This window comes from Melopsittacus undulatus, chromosome 8 (genome assembly GCF_012275295.1).
Source record: "Melopsittacus undulatus isolate bMelUnd1 chromosome 8, bMelUnd1.mat.Z, whole genome shotgun sequence".
Lineage (NCBI taxonomy): Eukaryota > Metazoa > Chordata > Aves > Psittaciformes > Psittaculidae > Melopsittacus > Melopsittacus undulatus.
The window spans coordinates 1344784-1367086 of NC_047534.1; the positions used below are offsets into that span (position 1 = coordinate 1344784).

The window sequence follows — 22303 nt, forward strand, 5'->3', positions numbered from 1 at the left end:
GAACACAGGCAGTGTCACACCGTGTCCAGCTCTTGGCTGGTGATTACAATACAGATGGGAATGCTGGAAGGAGGAAGGAATGTCCATTACTATGCAGCACAATTTGACTCTTCCCAGGCCACCAAGAACCCATTGACCAGCTGAGTATTTTATTTCCTTTACAACTTAGAAACACTCAAAACACAACATACACTTAAGAGTTCCCAAACAGCCCTGCACAAGCTCATAGCATCACTTTGTCCCCCTCGCCTGTCACTTCACAGTTCCATGTGCAGATTGCACTTGTCTTCATCATCTCCATCTCAAGGGCGCTGCTGTTGGTTGTTACCAAAGAGCCACGCTTCCCATCTGGTCATAACCCAGGAGATGAAGTACTCACAGTATAGTCCAGCTTACACAGTTCTTCCATTTGATAGTGTAGTGTCTGGTGACCATCTTACCACAAGATGAGCTACATAATCCCATTCCTCCTGTACATGTGTGCTGAAAGGAACCACTTTATGACCTGCTTCAATAGCTGAGGACTTGGGAGGAGAGACTGTCACTGTGTGTTAGTGCAACAGGCAAAACTCAGGCAGAGAGAATGCCCCAAGACAGGTTAACAGTCATTCAAGAAGGGATTAAGCAGGGAAGGGCAAAAGTCTCCCCCAGTACTGCTGCAGTGGAAGTCCTGCAGCTGAACCTAGAAGCCAGTCAGCCCCTTTATGACAAGTGATTCCCAATACAGCCCCTTCATAACAGGTAATTCCCAGACAGCCTGTTCATTCCCAGTCATTCATGGCCCAGTGCTCTGCTGTTCTGCTCTGGCAAGTGGTATCCACCTCCCTGCTTTGTGTTCCTCCTGGTGCCAAAGCCATTTCTGGTAAATGAGGGAGGGTTTGTTGTGCATCTCTCAAAATGGAGACAAATCCTTTGGGATTAAAGCAGCATGTCTGGCAGGTCACTGAGAACCTAAGTTAATCTTACCAGAGCTGGCAGCAGAACAAGTCTGAGCATGAACAGTTCAAGTGCTGAGAGGCAGCGAGGTCTGGGATGGAGCTGGGATTCTGGGTGCTTCAAAATAGTGACTGGGTTTTCAGTACTTCACATTTCATTCCCTATAAAGTCATCAAAATTCCCCCCATTTCTGCACCTTTCCCTATGGGATGAACTGCAGAATATACTTGCCTGCTTCCCACAGCCACTGGTGTGGAAGGAGCCCAAAGAAAGGTTCTGCATCAAAGTTCCCATCAGGGATGGAAGCCTTGAAATAGCTCAAATCAAACCCAACCAGAACACAAGGAGTTGGTCCTTCCCTGGAGCATCTGCTGGGGCTACAATGTCCTCCGGTGGGGTTCAAGGCTGAGTCCACATGCAAGCAGCACAGCCACACTGCGCCGGCCAAACCCCACTCCTTCATGTCCAGGTGAAACTCTTCCTGCCTCGTCCATCCCCAAACAGATCCCATTGGGATCTACACGAACTCTGTGAAGTCATCCACCGAGGAGATGAGCCTCTTCCTCTGCCCGGTCTCGTAGGTGGCTGGGGGGTCCTGTGGGATCTGGGGAGGGGGCTTTGTGGGAGCAGACGGATGCATCTGCAGGGGGAGGCCGGGGCTCTGGTACTGGGTTTCCTCACGTAGCTGAAAGCCAAAGGAGAACAGATGAGCTCCATTCTCCTTGAACCTCCTGCACCCTCCGTGTGGGCAGGGCAGGACACCCTGTTCCTCCATCCCTAGTATGGTGCTGAGCTCTCTGTTCAGGTATTAGGGTTCTCAAACCCCTTGCTAGCAGGGAGGCTAAAACGTCACTAGTCCAAACCTACACCTACACCAGAGCTGGAGTCTAACCTTCCCCCACATACTCCTCCTGTTCAGCAAGTGTTGAGCTGGTTTTATGTGCCTTATTTGTACTGACTCTGGAGCCCAGTTGTGACCAGAGAGAGCAGAGCTTTACTCACCTGATGCCTCAGCCTCTTGATATGACGGAGCCTTGCAATCCACTTGGATGGGTAGGTGTCAGTGGGGTTGGATCGACTGTGATGAACCTGGGAAGCCATCTGGGAAGGGAAGGGAGAAGCAGGCAAAGAGAAGAGGCACATTAACATCACCACAACAATAAAATGAGCTGAGTGTTTCAGTACAGTTTGACAGCAGCTGAAACACAGCTCGAGCTGTTTATGTGCCAACTCCAACCTAAAAGGTTGACAGCAGTAACTGAAGCAGAAAACTTACTGGCTTCAGCCCTACTCATTCCCTGGGAAGCTGGTGATGGACCAGGACACCAGCTGGAAGCCAGAAGGGCTCAGGGAGCTCAGGGTACTCACATTGGCATGCAAGGCCATCTGACGGGCCACGAATGGCAGGTTCTTATCGGAGATGATCTTGGCAACACTCGTGTCTACGAGACCTTCCATGTCTTTGTTTTAACAGGATAAGAAAAAACAACTTGTCAGACAGTTAAGAACAAGGCAATGGTTGTCAGTAACTAAACAGATCACATAAACCTGAGGGATTGCATCACAGGATCCCCATCAAGCTCCACAGCTCCAACTGTTTTGGTAAGAGGAAAGCAGATGCCCCTGCAAATCACTGCACCAGCACTGACTATCCTGAAGTCATGAGCTGTTTCCATGTATCAGGTCCTGCAGTCCTGGGAGGAGCAGCAGAGGCTAAAGCCACAGGGATGTTGACCTTATACCTCCCCCAGTATTCCCAAGCAGTGGTTGAAGGGACCTGCTCTACTCTGCTTAAGGCACTTTGCCTTAAGCTTAAGGCTAGTGAGTGGTACAGTGGGAAGATGCATGAACAGGACAGATCCACAGACTGGTTTCTCCTGGAAGTTTGCACTTGTGAAACACAAACCCACTGCAAAGCAAAGGCAGTTACTGCCCAACAACACATGAAAGGCTGGGAACAAAGGCTGGAGGGATTCCTACCTTTCCGACACTGCAGTGTCACCAGGTTACAGTCATAGTCCAGTGGTGTGATGATAACGTGCACGAAATTGAACTGACCCTGAGGAGAAACCAATTAACAGTCACACACACTTGACTGGGAGCCACTGTGATTCCTGTGAGTGCCATGGACACACATGGGAACCCACCAAGGCAAATAACCTCCATTCCTGATCAACACTATGTGTTAAGGTAACACACGAGATGAAGGTTTCACAAGCAGCCACATGCTGCTTTATAACCCATCAACAAGTAAAATGTGGTACCTTTATTGTTCCCAGTTTAAAGTCTTCTCCAGAATCATTGTAAATGATGGACACAAAATCATTCCCAAGGTGCCTTTTCTTGTCGCAGCGATATTTATCCAAATCCTTTGTGGGCATCAGGGTAGCAATGTGGAAAATGGCTGAAGAGGGAACAGAAACATCCTTAGGCTGGCCTGGCAAGCAGTGCTGCAGGCAGCAATGGGCAACATGCAGCACTTGTCTAGAAGACAAAGTAGTACCACACCACAGCAATTAATACAAACTGTGCTCCCTCAATTGCTTTGTCCCCATTTGTGATGCCTGAAGCATGGACCACAGTGGCCAGGGAAAAGGCAGCCTCTGAAAGCTCTGCTCTTGCCAGGTTTTAGGTACAGCCTTGCCTAGCACAGGCTCAGAGTGAATTAAGGACCTGGCTTTCAGCATGGGTCTGATGCACACTGGAAGAAGAGTTTTCATCAAGCTGGGGTAGGTTTCTATCTGATCATAGAAAAACAGGGTTGCAGGAGTGCTTCTGGGTATCTTTTCCATGACCACAGTAGCATGGTGAGTGGAATCTGCTTTGAGGAGGTGTTACATTGCTTAAATCAGGGCTTCTCCCAGTTGAGCCCTGCAGAGCACCAGGGACACAAGGAGTAACCTGCAGCTGCACCACTGAAGCACACTAAGTATGGTGACTGGGATGCCCAGAGCTGTAGGGAATAACTTGGGAAGCTCATCATAGCTTGTTGGGTCCTGGATAACACCTGCACTGCAGTTCAATTAGCAATGACCATGACAACCTTCCTACTTTCAACACTGCTCTTTACAGAAACCATTAGAGTGTTCACATGTACACACACCCTCAGTTAATGGCCTTCAGAGCAGCTCAAGAGCAGCTTATTCTACAAACCTCTACCCCAAACCATGTCAGCCTTAGTTTAGAAGTGGTGTAATTGGTTTCTTTCTTAAATAAGGTAGGTATGCATCCCCCCAGAACTTAACACATGGCTTCCAGAGATACCAGAGATAATGGGAGGAGATCAGAACCTCAGGATCAGCTTGTAGAGGGCAGGTCAGCATTCAGATGAGACAGACTATCCTTCCACTTCCAACTTCTGCAGCCACCTTACCTTGCATAATGTCATCGTGCCAACAGTAGGTGAACTGTCCATCCTCCCCACACACATCCAGGCCACCAAGGTAAATTTTGTCTGGCTGACAGTCCTTGAGCTCAATGAGCTTCCCTAAGCCCGTCAGGAATTCTGTATAGCGATAGGATCCGTGTTCATTTGATAGAATGGCAATTTCATTGTTGCTCTAGGAGAGAACATGGGAGTCCCACACTGAATGTTAGAAGCACTCAACCAGCACGAGTGATCAGGTTATTGTCTTCCTAAAAGGGCTTCACGAAGGCACCAATTCTAAGTGCATAAAACTAAGGAGAAGCAAGGCTACTGCAGGAGCAGGACAAACCTCAGCTGGAGCAGTGGTGCTTTCTGCTGAGGTGGAACCATTAAGGGATTGATGCATCTGCACACAACTCACCTGCCCTTCTCCCACGTAGAGCACTGCAATCTTGTGTGTGTCGTAAGAAGGGATTTGATCCAGGAGCTGCACTGATCTTTCAAATGTCTGTGATCCAAACACAGGTCACATCATTAGAAACTCACCCCCACACACCCTCTGCTCTCCCCTAAAACCCCTCCAGACAATGCCAGCACAAAGCACAGATTCCTGCCCATCAGTAGTGTCTTCCTTAATCAACACTGCCCTACCCTGTTCTGCCAGGGCACCATCAGTTCAGGGCACAGAGCAGTGCTCTACAGTACCTGGCACCATGCTTGCTTGGTTTTACCCCTCAGATGAGATTAATCTGGCAGACTCCACGGGTCAGATGCACTTGCCATGACAAATTACATCCCATCTTCAGTTAAGCTCCAGGCATGGAAAATTATCATGACAAATGATGCCTTGTGCTCTGAGGAGCATCTTTAGCAGAGGGCATCACCTCAGCCAGGCTGCCTCCAGCCTGACCACCTGAGCCTAAAGTGAGGGGAGGCCTGTGGTGTTCACAGGAACCCCATTCCAGCTCTGCCCCTCCAGGAAGCCTGTGACTCATATGGCCACAGAAAGCTTTCTGGCCACCCCCAGGTATACAAAGGGCTGACAGGTTGGTTTGGTGATGTTCTGCCAATATCACCTCAGGTTCAGTTTTCATCCTGCACTCCATACCCACAAATCACTCTGCCTTCTGGCCGGGGCTCAAGTTCAATCCAGAGCCATAAAGCAGGAGCCCCCAGAATTGGGGTACAGATAATCCCCTACCTGTTGGTAGGAACCAACAATGTTCATCACTATTGTTTCTGTTCAAAAGAAGCAATGAAGGTAGAAAAATTACCTACAAGAATAAAGAGCAAATCCTTGCCTACCTCATTTGGCAACAAAAGGGGCTTGTTGTTTTCATCACCAAAGAATGGGGAGTGGTACAACTGTAAAAACACAAAGCTAAGGGAGAGAGGGGAAGAAAAAGTCCTGTTACCATAAGAATCAAGTCAATTTTCATCTGTGGTATGTAAGAATGTTATGTACAGAAGAAAAAGAGAAGCAATTAAAATGCTAACAGAGTATTACTCATCTTCTAGAAACACTGTAGGTGCCTGGACTACCTGCAGCTTCTAATAGACCCCTGTCAGAACAAACATGGGTTATGAATAATAGTGCCAGCTGCACAGCTTCCCATTCAAAAGGCAATCACTGCAGAGAGCAGAGGAGTAGGAATGCTTCTAGACTAGCACAGAAATGTTTGCATTTTCCAGCCCCCACCAAGATGAAGATTGTCTCATAAAGCAATTCAGGGCAACTACCAATACTAAAGCACAAAAAGCAACTATTATACATAACCCCTTAGTTCTTAAGTGTTTTGCACATTGTATTTCTTGAACTGCAGGACCAGTAATTCATCCTGTTCAGAGCAAAATTAACCCCAGGTTACCTGCACTCAAGCCACACGTCCGTTTGGACCCTAAATTTGGATGGATTAAGAACATGAGGAAACTATTTCTTTCACCATTTAAGGGACCTGTTTCCTAAATCACAAGGTTAACTTGGTGGTAGTGGGTTCAATGTGTCTGTATTAGCTCCTAAGAAAACAGGTAATTAACCTTTCTTTTTAATCAGATACTGTTCTGTAGATCCCCTCAAACCAGCTGACTACTGCAGACCAATCCAGCTGTGGCCACAGCAACCCTGAGGTCCTCATTTCTAGCTTCAAATAAGCCCCTCCACATACCTTGGGTTTATTCCAGGTACTTTCTCAGCATTGGAGGCTGCTGTTCTGCTCTTGAAGGCATCTCTCTCGATCCTCTTCCCCCTCCTTGATGGGGCTGAGTCAGAGATGGTGTATCCTCGAGGACGAAGGCCAGATGGAGGAGGTGAGGTGACAGGACCGGTGCCATCCAACCCACCTGATCCTGTCACCCTGCTGTCCTCCCCCTTGCCCAGCCAACCGCCCAACCCTTCCCCTTCCAGGTTCCCAGACTGGGATTTTGATTTCACTTCCGTGCTCAGCCTCCTGGTTACTTCTCTGCCATTGGCATCTTTGAGGACCTCCTGCAGTGTCTGTAGCTCGGGGGAAGAACTGGACTTGCTGAGGGGTTGGGATGGCTGGAAGGAGAGCTCCTCCAGTGTGCGACCGTCCTCTGAGGGCAGGACTCTCCCGATGGGAATGCCACCTTCCACCAGGTCTTCAGACTTCAGAGACTTTTCTTCTTGGCTGGAGGTAGAGGAGGACTGAAAGAGGGAGAACAAAGATGAATGGAGAACAAAGATGAATGCTCGGGCACCCCCTGACACTTCCAATGGGAGATGAGCAGAAAGGTGCCAAGTAGAAGGCACTGCAGTTGAGGGCCCTGCATAAACCAGGTCTCTGCTGCTGCTCTGCATGCAGTCCCTCACAAGCCATCCAAACCCTCAACCATAACTGCATGTGCATTTTGGTATCAATAGCGATGTCTTACAGAGGGTGTCAAGGACCCAGCTGAGCACAGACAATTCTGTATGGCCAAGGACGGGGCTGTCCTATAGGACAGAACAGGGTAACCTCTTTCTCCTTACCCTGCTGTAAGACTCCTGGGGTTTACCAAACCTTTCCTCACTCAGGACTTGTTCAGAACATGAAGTATCAATGTCCTCACTCTCCGGAGACTCAGCTGGGGACTCGGTTTCCTTCAGCTCCATTTCTGAGGGGCTCCCCTCCTCCAGCACCACTGCTGACTCTATGGAGACACAAGGCAGGAGAACTGAAGCCTGTGGAGACGCACAGACCTGCAGGCCCCCATCCTCTCCTCTGAAGTACCAGCCTTTTCCCTAAGGGATTTCAATGGAAGGCCACATTGAATGAGTGCTCTGGGGCTTTGATTTCTTGCCATGTCAGACTTGCTCCTGGTTCCCCTTTTGTATGGAATAACCCATCACCTCACAGCAAAGGGCTGCATCTGCTTTGGTCAAAGTAAGTGCTGTTGCTTCCAATTGTTACTGATGGGACAAGCAGGGGACAGAATGAGGAAACGGGACCTTGCACATCAATGCTCGGTTACCAGGACAGACAGGAACTACAGAGATGTAAAAAAGTACAAGACTAGCTTTAAAGTTCATCATTATCAAGGCAATGAAGACATCACTTCTATGGAAGTGTGTGAAAATGAAGGTTTTCTCATACAGAAATGCAGTGCTCCTGTGCCATGTAGTGGCCTAGAAGGAGATACAAGGTTTTACTAGGAGCCATTTACTTGCAGTTGGGCAGTTTTCCTAGTATGCCTCAATAGAAGCAAACCAATTCAGCCCTGGACATGTGAAAGGACAAGAGAGCAAGAGTAACACGTGCCCTGCAGCACCAGTGGGAAACCTGCATATGGCATCTGATCAAAGGGCTCCTGAAACCACACTGACAAGAAAGCTCCTTGGAAGCCTATGGAGGAGGAGGTTAGCACAGCAATTATCCTTGTCCCTACTCCAGGCAGTGACCCTGACCACAGGGATGAGTCTGACCAAAGGCTCCTCTTGGCCTTGCTTTTTCGTCCTGAGGAAAAGGCTGGAGAACAGGAGGCTTCCCATTACGCACACAAGGGGCTGGAAGACCAATCTGAAAGGCCAAGATTTGTTTTCCAAAGTAAAATTAAAACCAAAATTAGCACGCACACACAACAAAAAAAAGGGAAAATCAGCAAAATTAAAAGAATAAAATAATAATAGGAAAAAAAAAGTCACTAAAGCAGCTTTTCCTGGATTGATTTCAGCTCGCAGGACCAAAGTTATTTCAAAGAAGCGATTAAGAGTTAGCATTGCACACACATACCTTCTAAAGAAAACAAACCAAACTAAACCAACAAAAGAAACCCCCAAACAGCGTGCTGATCTGGTTAGCTGTCCAAGCCAGAACACACCTGCACATACCCAGTGTTTCCAAGCTTCCCCAACTCCTCCAGCGCTGCCAAATTGCTGGGGTTTGAAATGATGGGAGCCCTCACTAATTACACTTTAGGTGGGAAGAGAATAGGAGCAGAGAGGAAAAGTACAGGAAAATATTTGACTGCAGCATCTTTGTGTTGCTTTAAGGGTCTATGGCAACAACCAGCAGTTAACAACACCCTGCTGCTCTACAGAGAACTTTCCAGTGAAGGAAAGGTGGCAGAAAGTCATTTCAAGCCTCTAATTAGACTCACAAAGCACTGCAGATTAGCAAAGCAATGCAGGTGTTGTGCTCATGGGGTCTGCAATTTGATCTCCACTTCATTTAATTACGAAATCAATTGCCCTGAAGTGGAGAAAGATTTTACACTGCTACAGAGCCTCCAAAAAGCAGGAATTTAGGAGGTTTTCACCTGAAACATACTGCTATTTTTTATTTAAAGAGCGTTTAACCAGCATCTGTCATAATGTCTAACTTTTATGTATATCAGATATATATATATCAGCTCCTGTTATCTTTTCTGTGCCCAATTCTGATGGATTCCTGTGGGCTGAGTAGCATGGGACTTTCTTTCAGGGCAGCTTGTCCTGCAGCACATTATGCTGTTCTCAGAAGTGGGAGCTTTTCCATTTAGCAGAACACAAAAGCCAATCGTCAAGTGAAGCTGAAAACAAGTAATTCAATTCCTGTGCCATTTGGACAGCTCATTTCCCACTCCCAGCCCCCCCCCAGCTACAGCTCAGGTTGCTTTATTGTCTGCACTTGCAAATGTTGGATCTGGCTTGGACTTCTTCATGCTAGTCAAGATCCCATTTGTTGAGAGTAATGAGACTGGGGACAGACAGCAGACATGGAAGGGGAGGATGAAGTATGAAGGATACATTTGCTATGAATCAGAGGTGTTCTTCTATGGCAGTACTTTTTAACTGGTTTTGGTGTTTCCTTAAAGATATATAAATATACCTGCCCAGGATATGCTCCTGTGCAACTTCCCTTGACAACTGGACTGGTACATGGAAGAGAAAGAGGCCACTGCAAAGGGAAATCAAGTGAGCAGCTACATCAAAAGGAAGGAGAGACTATATGAAACAAACAAAATAAAAGTAAAAAATTAAAAAGCACAGAGTTTAAAATGTAACCAAGAGCCCAGTTTAAAATAAACAAAGGAAGAAACAAAAACAAAGGAAAGAACAAGCTGGGATAAGCTCACTAAGATGCCGAAGGGGTATTATAAGGGTACAAGGTCTCAACATGAATAAAGAGGCATAAACACATTCAAACAATGCAGACTGGAGCTGCTCTCTTTGAAGAATGCATCTGGGGGAGGTTTAGAAACAGAAAACTCCTCCGTGATGCCCCAGCACACACAGCAAACCAGCCTGAGCTTTTCCTGAGCTACACACTTCCAGCAAAGGATTCTATTTAAACCCACAATATGGATATGATTCCCATAGCTTTAACCTCGAAAGAGGAAGAACATGCACATGATAGTCTGACAACAATGCTTCTTCCAAACACCCATCCACCAGCCAGGCCTGGCAAGTATCCTGTTGAAGTTTTGGTAAGCAGAATGTGGCCAAAATGATGCTCTCAGGTTGCCACAGGAGTGGCACTGAGGTGGGAGCTTCTGTCAACTCATCAGTTAGCACCTATGTATCACAGATTCATAGTGTTCACAAATAGAAGTGTTCATTGATAAGTATTTTAATGTGTTGAGTTTTTTCTAAGGTACTAATTTGATTTTGATTCTAATTTTGTGTTCACACATCCTGAAATCCTAAAATCATACCCTGACCTGTCTAAAACAACCCCAAAATCCAGCTTTTTTACCCGATTTCCCCACCATCCATACCATTGATGGCACCTCCCCTAAAAAGCCTTGTCTGCTGCTACCACTGCTTGGTTTTGATAGTGCTATCAGTGCCAAGAGCCTCAGTGTCAGATGTTGATAACAGCTCTGAGGCAGGACTTATATCCAGCTTTACAAATCACAGCTATGGGTCAACACTAACCTCAGGATTAACAGCTATCTTGGAAGGGAACTAGCACCCAAGTCAATACAGCCCTGGCCACTGTATTAAAACCATCAAAAGAAAGTCAAGTGACTCAACTGAACCTAAGGCTAAATGCTCCTTTAAAGAAGTGAATAAATCCACAGCCAACAGGATTTGCATTCTGCTCTCTCATGCTGTAGGTTCTTCCAGGAACCTAGAGCTCTCAGTGCCCTCTCAAACTCCAATACTGAAGACAAATGGAAATGGAAACGCTGCATGGGAAGATCCATCCACACATGGGATGCCCAGATCAGCCCCAAACACATGGAAGAGGGGGAAAAGTCCATGACTTTGTTCATTTTCATTTGGGAAACAGCAGAAAACACATTACTCCTCCAAAGAAGCTCCATTAGTCCTCTCTTCAAGAAAGAGAGCTACTTTTCTGATGGAACATCACAAGCAAGGAGGAAGGGAATTTTTTCACTGAAAACCTGGGACAAGAACAAATTCCCTTTCTCCCTGCTGTGTTATTCCTCATGCTACCAACTTTACTGTTCTAAAGCCCTGCAGTAACTTCAACACACTTTAAAGATGGTAGGGAGAGCTATGCTGGGCACGCCACTGGCCTGACATCTCTCACCTGTGTTGGAGCGCTGGAGAAGCGATGGTTTGGTTGTCCCAGTGGCCAGGCTGGAGGAGGGGACAGAGAGGGATTTATACAGAGCTGTTTCTCGGTGCTCTTTAAATCGCTCTGCAGCCATGAGTGCATTCGAGAGCTCTTGCAGGGGCATATTGTTGATATCTGAAGAAAAGGGACTGAGCGGGTTCTCCAGGCTCATCAGCCAGCTCGTGTTACCTGTAAGAGGGAAGCAGGGAAGAGCATTAACTCCCAGCTCCAGGAAGTTCACAACTCACATCAAAGAAAGCACAAATTGGGTTGGATTTTGCAAGCAACAACCAAACCAGATCAACTTCTCAGTTCTCCTGCACTTGGAGAACCACTTCACTAATACTCTGTCTTCAGTAAGTGCTCTGTACTTCACCCCGAGCCCTTCAAGAAACCTACTACAGCAGATTCCCAAAAGACATCCAAAACACTCAGGTATTTTAATTCATGACACCAGGCCAGTTATTCCCTCAGGAGGCAATTTTCAGCTGATACAGACAATTCCTTGTGAAAATGGGAAATGCAGAGTAGGGTTGATATTATGTGGCTGTTTCTGTAACAGTGCTTAATATAGAAATTGAAGTCTTTTCCCAGGTCTTTTGCAGATTAAAACCACTAGGAAGTGATTTCAAAGAATCAAGTATCAGCTGTATTAGCTTCAAGAGGCAGGAAGCAGTGAAGAGCTCTGTTTGTGACTAAATACAGCTCTTCCTTCAGCCTCTGCTTTGGAGTCACAGGAGCTCACTCTACACTCAGGTGAAGATACCTGTGGGTCTGCGCACCAGGATTTCTGCCCAGCCCTGTGTCAGCAGTGGGACATACGCAGCCAGGTTTGCTTTTTCCTTCTGCAGAGGTGTCTGTGCAGCAGGATTAGTCTTCTCTGACCGAGATGCAGGAGCAGGAGCACCCTGTGTCCCTTGGGAAGCTGAAGCACTGGGAAAATGGGAGGCCGAGCTGTCTAAGGCACCAACACGTAAGGCATGACCACCTGGTGAGACAGACACAAGACAGAAGGGAAAGCCACGATGAGTTAGCACTGAGAATATCTCACTAGTAGTAAGTCTTTTAAGCTATTCTAGGAGCTGCATGCACAATACTGGGAACTGTCCTGGTTTTGGCTGGGCAGAGTTAATTTTAGGAGCCGGTAGAGTGCTGTGCTTTGGGTGCAGGATGAGGGCAATGCTGGTAACACATTGATGGTTTAGCTGTTGCTGAGCAGTGCTTACCCTAAAGCCAAAGGCTTTTCAGCTTCTCATGCTCTGGGAGTGAAGAGTCTGGGGCACAAGAAGCCAGGAGGAGACGCAGCCAGGACAGCTGACCCTGGCTGGACACAGGGATATTCCAGACCATAGGACATTGTGCTATATAAATGGACCAGCATATAAACTGGTTCTTAGCTGCCAGCTGGGTTTAAACCACAAGAGGAACCCAAGAGAATTTAACCTTCTATGTGTTTCTTCTAAACCAGGAGGTTGGATAAACATAGGTGATTCTCATTGCCAGTGCTCCCCACTTAATCCATCCCCAAAGCTTTCCTGCAAGGAGAGGGAAGCAGGAGGAGCAGCACCACTCCTGAGGCCAACAGCTGAGCTACCTGCCCTCCGTTAAATACCAGACAGGTCCAGACTCTCAAATGAGCTTAGGCACAGCTCTCTTCAGTAGGGACTAACACTTGAGCCTATGACACAGCTCCAGAAATGGCAGTAAGACTCCAGGGTAGGAATTTACCAGACATGGATCGGACTCTGTTGCGAGAGCTTCTGCAAACCTGCTGCCCAGCTTGAGATTCCAGTTTTGCTGGAGCTTCTTTTGTTTGTCTCACTTGCAAAACAGGGTCTGAGCTGTGGAAAAAGAAGATGTTGATGATACTGAGAGAGGAATTAGTCATGCTGGACAAATAAGATATTTCTCTTCTGGTCAGAGGAAAACTGGTGCTTTAAGAGACTTTGTAAAGTGGGAATATTTAGAAATGGGAGAGAAAATCACCTTGATTCTGTGCTGCTTTGGAGCTCTCCAGAGTCTAGGCCAAGCAGGGACCTTGTCCCTGTTCCAACGCTTGTAGTGATGGTCACCAGCTTGTTACCAACCAGCCATGTCTTTGTCCTTCCTCCGGCCAACAGAAACTCACCCACAGGAGACCTGGAAACACACTGGTAATGAAGACAACAGAGAATAGAGCCTACACAGATGGCTTATTTCGTGTTACTGTGCAGGAGGTGCTGCCTGCTTTCCTTCTTTATACAGCATTTTCAGTGTATCCTCTGGTGGTCCACATACACGTTATCCATCAGGATAAGGGATTTAATATCAATTGATAGTAGTACTACAGGACACACCTTACAAAACAGTTTAGTCCTGGACACATCACAGAGCAGAAGGGAACAAGCCTTGTCTGAGCTCTGTGTTTCCTTCCGGGAAAGGCTAGCAAGAAAATTCCTTGCCCTCCCTTTGAAGCCAGCTGGCATGACACTCAGGTCTGCAGCAACGACTGATTCTGCAGCAAGGAGAAGGAGCAAAGCACTGCTCATAGACAGCATGCCTTCAAGGCATCTCTTTCTGGAGAGTTCAAGGCTGAGGCAAAGGCTGGTTGGCTCCAATGGACTTCTCTCATCTAACCTCATGGTTAGCCAAGTCAGATTCTATCTGCAAGTAACAGCTTTGGAGCTTGCGCCTGCCAGAACATCCAATGTGTCATGGTGATTTTCCACTAATAAAGAGAAAGATAAACCTCAATCAAAACCATCTCTCCCATTGTCCCAAACTGGCCCCTACCTCTTAGGCACAGCAGTGAAGTTTGAAAACACATATCGAGCCATCATATCCAGACAGGTCTCTGTGAGCTCCAGGTGGAGATTCTTTAAGTTGTCATCAGCCTGAGCCATTGAGTTTTCATCTGCAGAGCCCAGGCTTGAGCTGGTGATGGAGGTTTGTATCCGACTAGAAGAGAATGTTTCCAACTGACACATCGCATTGCAAAACGCTTGTCCCTGTCACCCGAAAGACAGAGTGATGCAGAACGACCTGAGATACATGCATGTGCCAGATCAGAGAGGTGGCCAGACCTTAAACCCAGAGCATCATACACACAGTTTTGCATCAGCCTCATGTTGTGCTGCACAGATTGTCATTGCAGAAAGGGTATTTTAGCTTGAGAGACTGAGAAACGTTTCTATGTCCACCAGCTGACTCGGCCAAGCCAGTGCTCTCTGATGTTGGTGGCCCATGGGCAAGTGCACCAAGCAAATAGTAAGAGGCAGCACCATGCTTTGAGTTCACTACTCTATAGTAAGGGCAAGCGTCCCATGACCTGCACAGTTCCCCAGGCAAAATGCTGCCCATGAGCCATCAATCAGGGCACTCCAGACTTCACTTTATGATCCTGTGGTTAGCTTTTTTCTCTGTTGCATCCCTTTCACGTATTGATCTTTTTCCTCCAAATTCAACAGTGATGTAAAACCTGATTTGACTTGAAATAGAAAAAAATTGCACTCTGAACAGGAAACTGCCACGGGAATAGAGAGCAGCTCTGCCTTCGGATCAGCCAAGTTAGCAATGCAGTTGTAACAACTGCAGGATATCATAGAGACAACTCCTTATGCCATCAGAATACAAGTCTAGCTGAGGTACAGCCAGATTTTTTATGACGTGGCAACTTCTTTGGCATCATTAAGGGTAATTACAGGAGATTCCAGTTGTCACCATTTCCATATAATACAAGAGAAGAAAACACCTAATAGATTAATGGGGATATCAGAGAATGATGTGCCAGAATCATACTCACAACTCAATGTCTTTCCCCCAAACACCATGCAGTTATAGTCAAATATAAACCACAGAAAGCAAAGTTCCACTGACAGATGAAGGCACCAATCTTCAGGTTCAGGTTTTCAACCAACGTGTTACAGCAGCAGTTTAACACTCAAGGGAAGTGATCCAGGAAAACGTTTTCAAAACTAGAACAAACTGTTTCATCTTTCACGTGAGCAAATCAATGGCTGGAATCGAAACTTGTTTGCTTTAGTCATGAAAGCAGTTGCTTCGTACAGGCTGAGCATACATCTCATGGCATCACACTTCCATCAGCTCCCTTTGCCTCAAGGAACAAACCCCAAACTGAGGCCAGAACTACTCCTAGTCTGGGAGGAGGGCCTGGATGTAACTTTGCACAGTATCAAAAGCCTCTCCTGGTGCAAGTCACTGCTTAGAAGGCTGAAGTTTTAACCAGGACTCTCACTTGCACAGAATGCAACCTTTTTCCTTTGGTGTTTTGTGGGTTTGGTTTCTCCCCCTTCACCGTCTTTACTTTGAAAAGAGAAATTTGCTAAAGCATCAGAGAATAGGGCAAAGTCACCATACAGAGCACAGGGTATGATGCCACAAGCCCTTAGCCAGCACTGGGAAGCCATGGGATAACCATGACACCAAAACCTTCGTCTGCAGCTAAGGCCAGTTTTTTATTGCATACCAACATCATGCAAGCATCCCACATGCAAATCCACCCTCCCTTGCAGTCAAATTTCCAAGTGCTGAGATGCTCTTGGATTCTCCCCATTTAAAGTGCCTCTACCTGCGGACCACATGTTCAGACACACTGATGCTGCGGGATCGGAAGGCATCAACTGCAGAGGATTCTTTCAGCTCTTTCACTGGAGGAGAGTTATTCAAGCCTTGCTTTGCATTTTTGGCTAGTCTTAAACTACTAGGTGGAGAAGCACCAAGCCCCAAAAGAGGTCACAGGAAGGGAGGAAATCATTGTAGGGATGTAGGTTGAAAAGTCACAGGTCACAGGGTCAATATTGGGGGATCCCGGAGGGTGATGGAAAATCAAACAAATGCCAAAAAAAGGAAAACACAAATTAAATCGTACAAACAAGCAGAGCTGAAAGCATCAAAAAGACAAACCACAATTCTGAAACCAAGGTTTTAAATGTGCTACGAAACAAATGAAATTAGTACAAGTTAAAACAAAAACCAAACTGATTGAAATGACAGTTGGAATACTGCGCTGTTAAACAAAGGCAGGAGCACCTGAAGCCTGATTTGGCACCAGTGTGTGTGAAGTCTGAGTTTTGTGCAGTTCAACCACCTCTTGTGTTGCCCCAAATCAGCACAGCTAAAAACCTGATTACTTCCAGAGACCTGATCCTAAAATGCTTTTACCAATACAAGGACACATCGAAATGTATCAGCCATTTCTACCTGTGTTAGGCCTGGCCCAAATCTGAGCTTCTACCCTGAATCACACAACACCCAGGACCAGTCAGACACACTCAGCCCATCTATACACAACTGATCTTTCTCATACTGCACAGATCAAAGGGCAAGAGGACAAAAACCCTCTTGCTGTTGCTGACTGTGGGATGCTTTTGTGTCCAACAAGCTATCTTATTTCAGGTGGCTAGAGGTAACCCGCTTGACTTTGAACTAGAACATAAAGATAAGCCTTTACACCATCAGGTGCCAACCACATGTGGGAGATGACAGCAATTAACACCTAAGAGGCACTTTAATTAGCACAGCTGAGATGCATGCCTGCCTGAGTACTAATTCGGATCTCACAGCTGGCTCAGCAGTTCACATCCCCATATATAAAAGGCAGATCCTAATTTAACCCTTCTGGCTCTTTCTCAACAGGACTTATTTGCTGTTCCCTTCAGTGAAGTATTACCTTTCAGGTGGCCACCTGGAGGGATCAGAATTTATTTGTCCTTCCAATGACCTCAGAGAGATCACTTTTGGCCACAGCTGGAGATGTGACTGCAGAGAGCACAGGCTCATACCCTGACATAATCACTACACCAACATCGCTGGGAACCGTTAGGATCTTGGATCTCCTGCAACACCCAGCACCTCAGCCAGGGCACTTATTCTTTGGGCTTAAGGAGTGAAAACCAAGCACAGCAGCTTCACAAGCAAGGAAACAGGTATCTGCTCCAAGCCATTTCCTCTCTCTTGGCCAGAACCCAAGCTCAGCCAGCCCCAGAGGCAGTGGCATCAGCAGTTCTGGTATTTCAGGTTGCTGCCTGGGTACAGCCCACACTCCTTAGCAGAGATTTCTGTGGGGTGATCCAGCAGCGTTAGCAAAAGCCTTTAGATACAGTAGTATTCCAACCTGGTAAATTTAACAGGTTTGGGGGAAAAAAGGGGAAAAAAAAAGATTAGTTGAAATTTTAATTTAAGAGACGAGTGTCAAAAGGCTTCTCTTCCAAGTTTCTGAATGAAAGAGGAGGAGATGGGAGAGATGAAACACAAACAGGGTTTACAGCTATAGCATTAGGGCAGGGATGGTGTTTCTTCATTGCAAGATACTCCTTGAGCCTTGCAGTTAAAGTAGAGGCACTTTCCCCAGGGTGCAAATGCCACTGTATGCTTATGCACATTAACACTGAAGCAAGTTAAGTGAACCCATTTAGGCAAGCCCTGCAGGTAAAAAGGACATTAGAGAAACCCTGAATGCCTGCCAAGCAATATTCTCCTATTGTGGCAAATGTTACTTTGAAAGACTGCTGGTAAGATATGTTCTGACTTCTGAAGACATGAAGCTTTGCTTCAAACTGACATAATGGCTTTGAGACTCAAAAGAAGGATCAGGACATCCAGATACACAGAAGGCAGCTGCCTGCCACCCAAAACACTTGACAGAGAACACTATGGGAAAACACAGCACTGGCTCTCTCCATTTACACAGGCTGCTAATCATAATGTCTCTGGCAACCATTTAAGTAGTGGTTAGAGATCAACCATCAAAAGGAGTTAGGCTATGAACAGGTATTCTATTAGCGCAGTACTGACATCAACCTGAAAGAACTGCTGCTTTTCAAATATTAACAACAAAAAGCCCTACACCTTCCTGCAAAGGTTTACAGAACAGCCAGTGATGCCCTCTGATGGACAAGCAGACTGTCAGCTTGGTTTGATTCCAGCTTCTTACCAACCTACATTTGTCTCTTCCCAATCCCCTGACCTAAAGAGGTTTACTTTGCTTGCTTAAATGCACTGTCAGATGTTGGATGACTAGACCCAGCCTCCTTCAGAAAACACAGGGAAGGGTGTGAGGACGAGAACAGGGAACACAAGACCCTTCTGGAGTCAAATATCATTTACCTTTTTGGCCTCTCGTTCAGGCTTGTACTGCGAGCCCTGAAACTGTCCTTCTCAGGTGTGTCATCAAAGGAGAGGAGGACGTTTGAGCGCAAACCCTGCCGATTGAGACAAACAGGTCAGAGTCTGAATGGGCAGGAAGAGCAGCTGGAAGACTGCAGTGATGCAGAACCCATAGTCAGCTATGAAAAAGATGCTGTGGTGAGACACTGGCACAGGGTGCCCAGAGAAGCTGTGGCTGCCCCATTCCTGGCAGTGTTTAAGGCCAGCTTGGATGAGGCTTGGAGCAACCTCCTTTAGTGGAAGGTGTCCCTGCCCATGGCAGGGGCTGGAACTGGATAAGCTTTAAGGTCCCTTCCAACCTAAACAGTTCTATGATTGTGTGAAGTTTCCTAGCTTCAAAGAGAAGCTCTAATCTTCTCAAACCATTATTTTTATTAGAATAGCATCATTTGTATTAGATACTGTTTGAATCAGTAGTGTCCATTACCTTTGTAATAAAGGGGACAAAGTCCTTTCGGAAGGGAAGGCGGCACCGGATGAACCACATCGCTATCACGTGATGGGCCAGGCAAACGATGTACTGGTTAAACCTAAAACAGCACAGAGATTGCCACAGTTTCATGCTGCATTATGATGCCATTCCACAACTGAACAGAAGGGATTTTCAAGCTGAGAAACCGTAAGCATAAAGGCAAAACCCTTAAAAGTCCTGTTTGAGAAAAACAGGTATTTCAACCAAGGTGAGCATGCCCCTTCTTCAGAAAAAGCCTGGAGATACCAGAATGAGCAATATCCAGTAAATAACCTTGACCCAAGTACTACAAATAAAGCATGTCTCATTAATTTTACAGATTAGGTTGAACTTACTTAGAAGGGTTTGTGTATGGTAGGGAGATGGCAAACACACTGGCATACTGCTCTGCTGCGAAGTTCCTATAGAGGTGAGGCAGCCTGGCTAGAGCTGGAATAGGTCAAAAAGGAAACCAATATGGGTTAGGTCTGAACACAAACTATTCAATATCACAGTTCAGCTTAATTTGGTTTGTTTCTTTTAAACCATCAGCTGATACAGAGTTAAAATCAAGTTACAATTTCATGCTGTTTAAGTTAAAAGCAACAAGGTGGAGAAAGCACCTTTGCATTTCCGATCACTGCATGGCTGTACTACACAAAGCACAACCCTCTTTAGGGTGTGCCAGTGCTTTAAATAGAGAACAAGTAACAAGAGATGATCAAACATTTATATGTTGAGGATGGTGCAAAGGCATCACGAAAAGCCAAGAAACCCTTACAATGCATTCCATATGACTGACACAATCAAAACGCCCATATTCATCGCAAACAATACAACTACAGGAGGTCAAACGTACAAGAACATTCCAACTCACTTGAAAGAAATTCCAAGAGGGGGATTGCCATGTTGGCTGTAGCAGAAATGTGGGTTAATTTGACTATTAAGACAGGAAGTGCCTTTATGATGATGTCGGGCATCTCGACACTACAGACAGAGAGTGCCACAACGCACTGGTTTGCGCAGCGGTAAATGAGACCGTGTTCCAGGCAATACACTATTTCACGCTACAAGAGTAAAAGAGAAAGAAAAGCCATGATATAGGGAAAGAGAAAACCTTTGAGTTACCATCTCCTGGCTTCAGACAGCATTTCAGAATGGCTTGCCACGTATCATACAGCAAGGCCTGTATGGTGCACACGAATTCAAATCCAAAATGTACTGACACATAACACTGCATATACTCTAGGCTAAAATCTTAAGATGGGACTTTAATCAAGTAAGTATTTTAGAAATTAAATATTTCAGTTTCTCATTAAACAGAATTTTTATGTTTAGCAGGAGCTTCCAGCAGATGGTGAAGTCACCCAGCAACCTGCAACTTAAGTCTCCTCAACAGCATGTGTGAGTACATGCTCTATTATACAGGATTTTGCCCTGTCCCCCCTCACCCTCTTACTTCCCCCGTACCTGTTTAGCTTTGTCCAGATAATTATGGTAAGATATTAATGCTGTCAGTACTGGAACAACAGCCAGATGCAAATCTGTGCGAGAAAAGCCTTCTGGGGTACCGTGGAGCCTGTCAGTAGTCTTTTTGTCTGTGAGCTGACAGATCACACAGTAAGTTAGAAGCCTCACACTAAATACACACTCTAAAAGACAACAGATAGGCACTGCCTATAGCTCCCTTTTTACATGTCTACATATGTACAAAGAGAAAGAACACTCATTATTATCTATTTCTGTATCTAAAACAGCCCTCACAAAAAGGGAAGGTGAGTGTGGACTGACAAACAGCATGTTAATCTTCAGAATATTAGACTGAACCCCAACCAACTCTAACCAGCTCTCAAGCAAACTAAGGATGTGGTGACTGTACATCAGTAGGGTGCATGGCATTACCATGTAGCTCAGTGCAGAGGCCAGAAGGTCTATGTTACAAGGAGAGGTTAAAAACAGCACTTTGTAACGGAGGGATTCAGGTAATTTGTTGAGGACCAACTTCAACACCTTCCAGTCTGTCTCCTGGAAAGGAAGAAGAAATTAAGGTGGAAGATTTTGGTATGATTTCAGTTCAGTTTGAAAGCCAGACTAATCCTCTGCCATTTCTTAGGCAGCTGTATGTCTTGTCATGATAGCTATATAAAAAGAGGTGGCATTTAGCTGTCAAGTTACTTCCTGTCTGTCATCCAGCTCTAGGTGCAATATTGGCACCACAAACTGGAAGACAACTTGTATCCAGATCTGCCTGAGCTCAAAAAGACAGAGGCAGAATTCAGCTCTCCCAACCTTTAGCACAAGTTAACTTCCAGAGCAAGACAACCTCAGCACATAACTAAGGCCAATACAACACTAATGAACAATTTCTATTTACAGTTTATAAACAACTGGAATACTTATCAGTCCTCAAAATACTTCAAACACTTTCAATAGGAGGGTTTTAGTTTCAAATGTCTTTTCAGAAACAAGAGGACTTATTTGATCTTTGATAACACACACGTTTTGCCCTTGTCTGCTCTGAAGCTTTGCTTAGTTTCTGAAGAGCTGAATTGGTGCTCCCACTGCTGGTTGTAAAGCTACATGATTATACACAGATTCTGCCCAAGGAGGATTTACATATTGCTTTTCAGATGGTATTTAGATACTCTGGGATAGAATTCTCTAGCCAGCTGGTTTATATGGACACAGTTCATATGAATTGTGACGTTAAAAGTGGACATACTTGCTTCAAACACTGCAGAAGGACGCCAAAGACCATGGAGTATGGCAGGTGCCCGATGCGAATGGTGGTATTTTGGGAAGGCACACTGGGACTTCCGGAAGGTGGAGAGAGTGTACCAGTAGGCTTCTTCTCAGAAGTCCTCTTCTCTGCTTCTCTACAACATGGAAAAGGAGAACAATACATGTAAAATGCATGTAATGTAAAATCAAGATTGGAACAGCCTACTGTTCATGTGACCTACAGTGCTACCCTATTTGGTAGTCAGTTTAACAACCAAACAACAACATAAACTGCACTGTCAATTAAAACCCACAGGACTGACAGTAGACAGACAGCAATGGGTCAGTTTGGTCAGGTTAAGGATTTTTCCACCCAGACCCATAGCAAATTCAGAAAGATCTCTTTTGGGGCATGTTACCCAAAGCATTTCAGACCAAGCTATAACATTAAAACCAGACAGATCCATTGAAGCAAACCTCAATGTGAAAACTGGTTTGAGGAGGGCAATGGCAAACATTTTGGTGAAGTTTTGTGAGCAGGAACAGAAATTTCACATCTCATCGAGAGCTCTGTAGGTAATTGATTAGTAAGAATAATTCACTGATGGGTTACTGAGACAATCCTAGGCTGTAACTATAGATTGTGTACAGGCTGATACA

The 22303-nt window shown here is 45.7% G+C and overlaps 1 protein-coding gene across 3 annotated transcripts in view; it reads right to left on the bottom strand.

Moving 5' to 3' along the window:
• Positions 1-631: 631 nt before the first annotated feature.
• The window catches only part of TSC2 (TSC complex subunit 2), a 31520-nt gene continuing 9848 nt past the window's right edge, over positions 632-22303 (bottom strand). Inside the window, exons 19-41 of one of the 3 annotated variants that reach the window (XM_034065310.1) lie at positions 21645-21798; positions 20825-20947; positions 20393-20527; positions 19800-19989; positions 19279-19372; positions 18899-19001; positions 18412-18506; positions 15875-16003; positions 14080-14244; positions 13294-13446; positions 13036-13148; positions 12074-12295; positions 11281-11496; positions 7293-7453; positions 6469-6968; positions 5609-5684; positions 4725-4811; positions 4310-4496; positions 3201-3340; positions 2917-2995; positions 2305-2396; positions 1939-2037; positions 632-1621 (exon numbers count right to left, since the gene is read on the bottom strand). In XM_034065310.1, the coding sequence (XP_033921201.1) occupies positions 1454-1621; positions 1939-2037; positions 2305-2396; positions 2917-2995; positions 3201-3340; positions 4310-4496; positions 4725-4811; positions 5609-5684; positions 6469-6968; positions 7293-7453; positions 11281-11496; positions 12074-12295; positions 13036-13148; positions 13294-13446; positions 14080-14244; positions 15875-16003; positions 18412-18506; positions 18899-19001; positions 19279-19372; positions 19800-19989; positions 20393-20527; positions 20825-20947; positions 21645-21798 (3481 nt within the window). In that variant the 3' untranslated portion in view covers positions 632-1453. Of the gene's footprint in view, positions 1622-1938; positions 2038-2304; positions 2397-2916; positions 2996-3200; positions 3341-4309; positions 4497-4724; positions 4812-5608; positions 5685-6468; positions 6969-7292; positions 7454-11280; positions 11497-12073; positions 12296-13035; positions 13149-13293; positions 13447-14079; positions 14245-15874; positions 16007-18411; positions 18507-18898; positions 19002-19278; positions 19373-19799; positions 19990-20392; positions 20528-20824; positions 20948-21644; positions 21799-22303 lie in introns of all 3 variants that reach the window. The other 2 variants (XM_034065309.1, XM_034065311.1) reach the window with 2 other exon arrangements.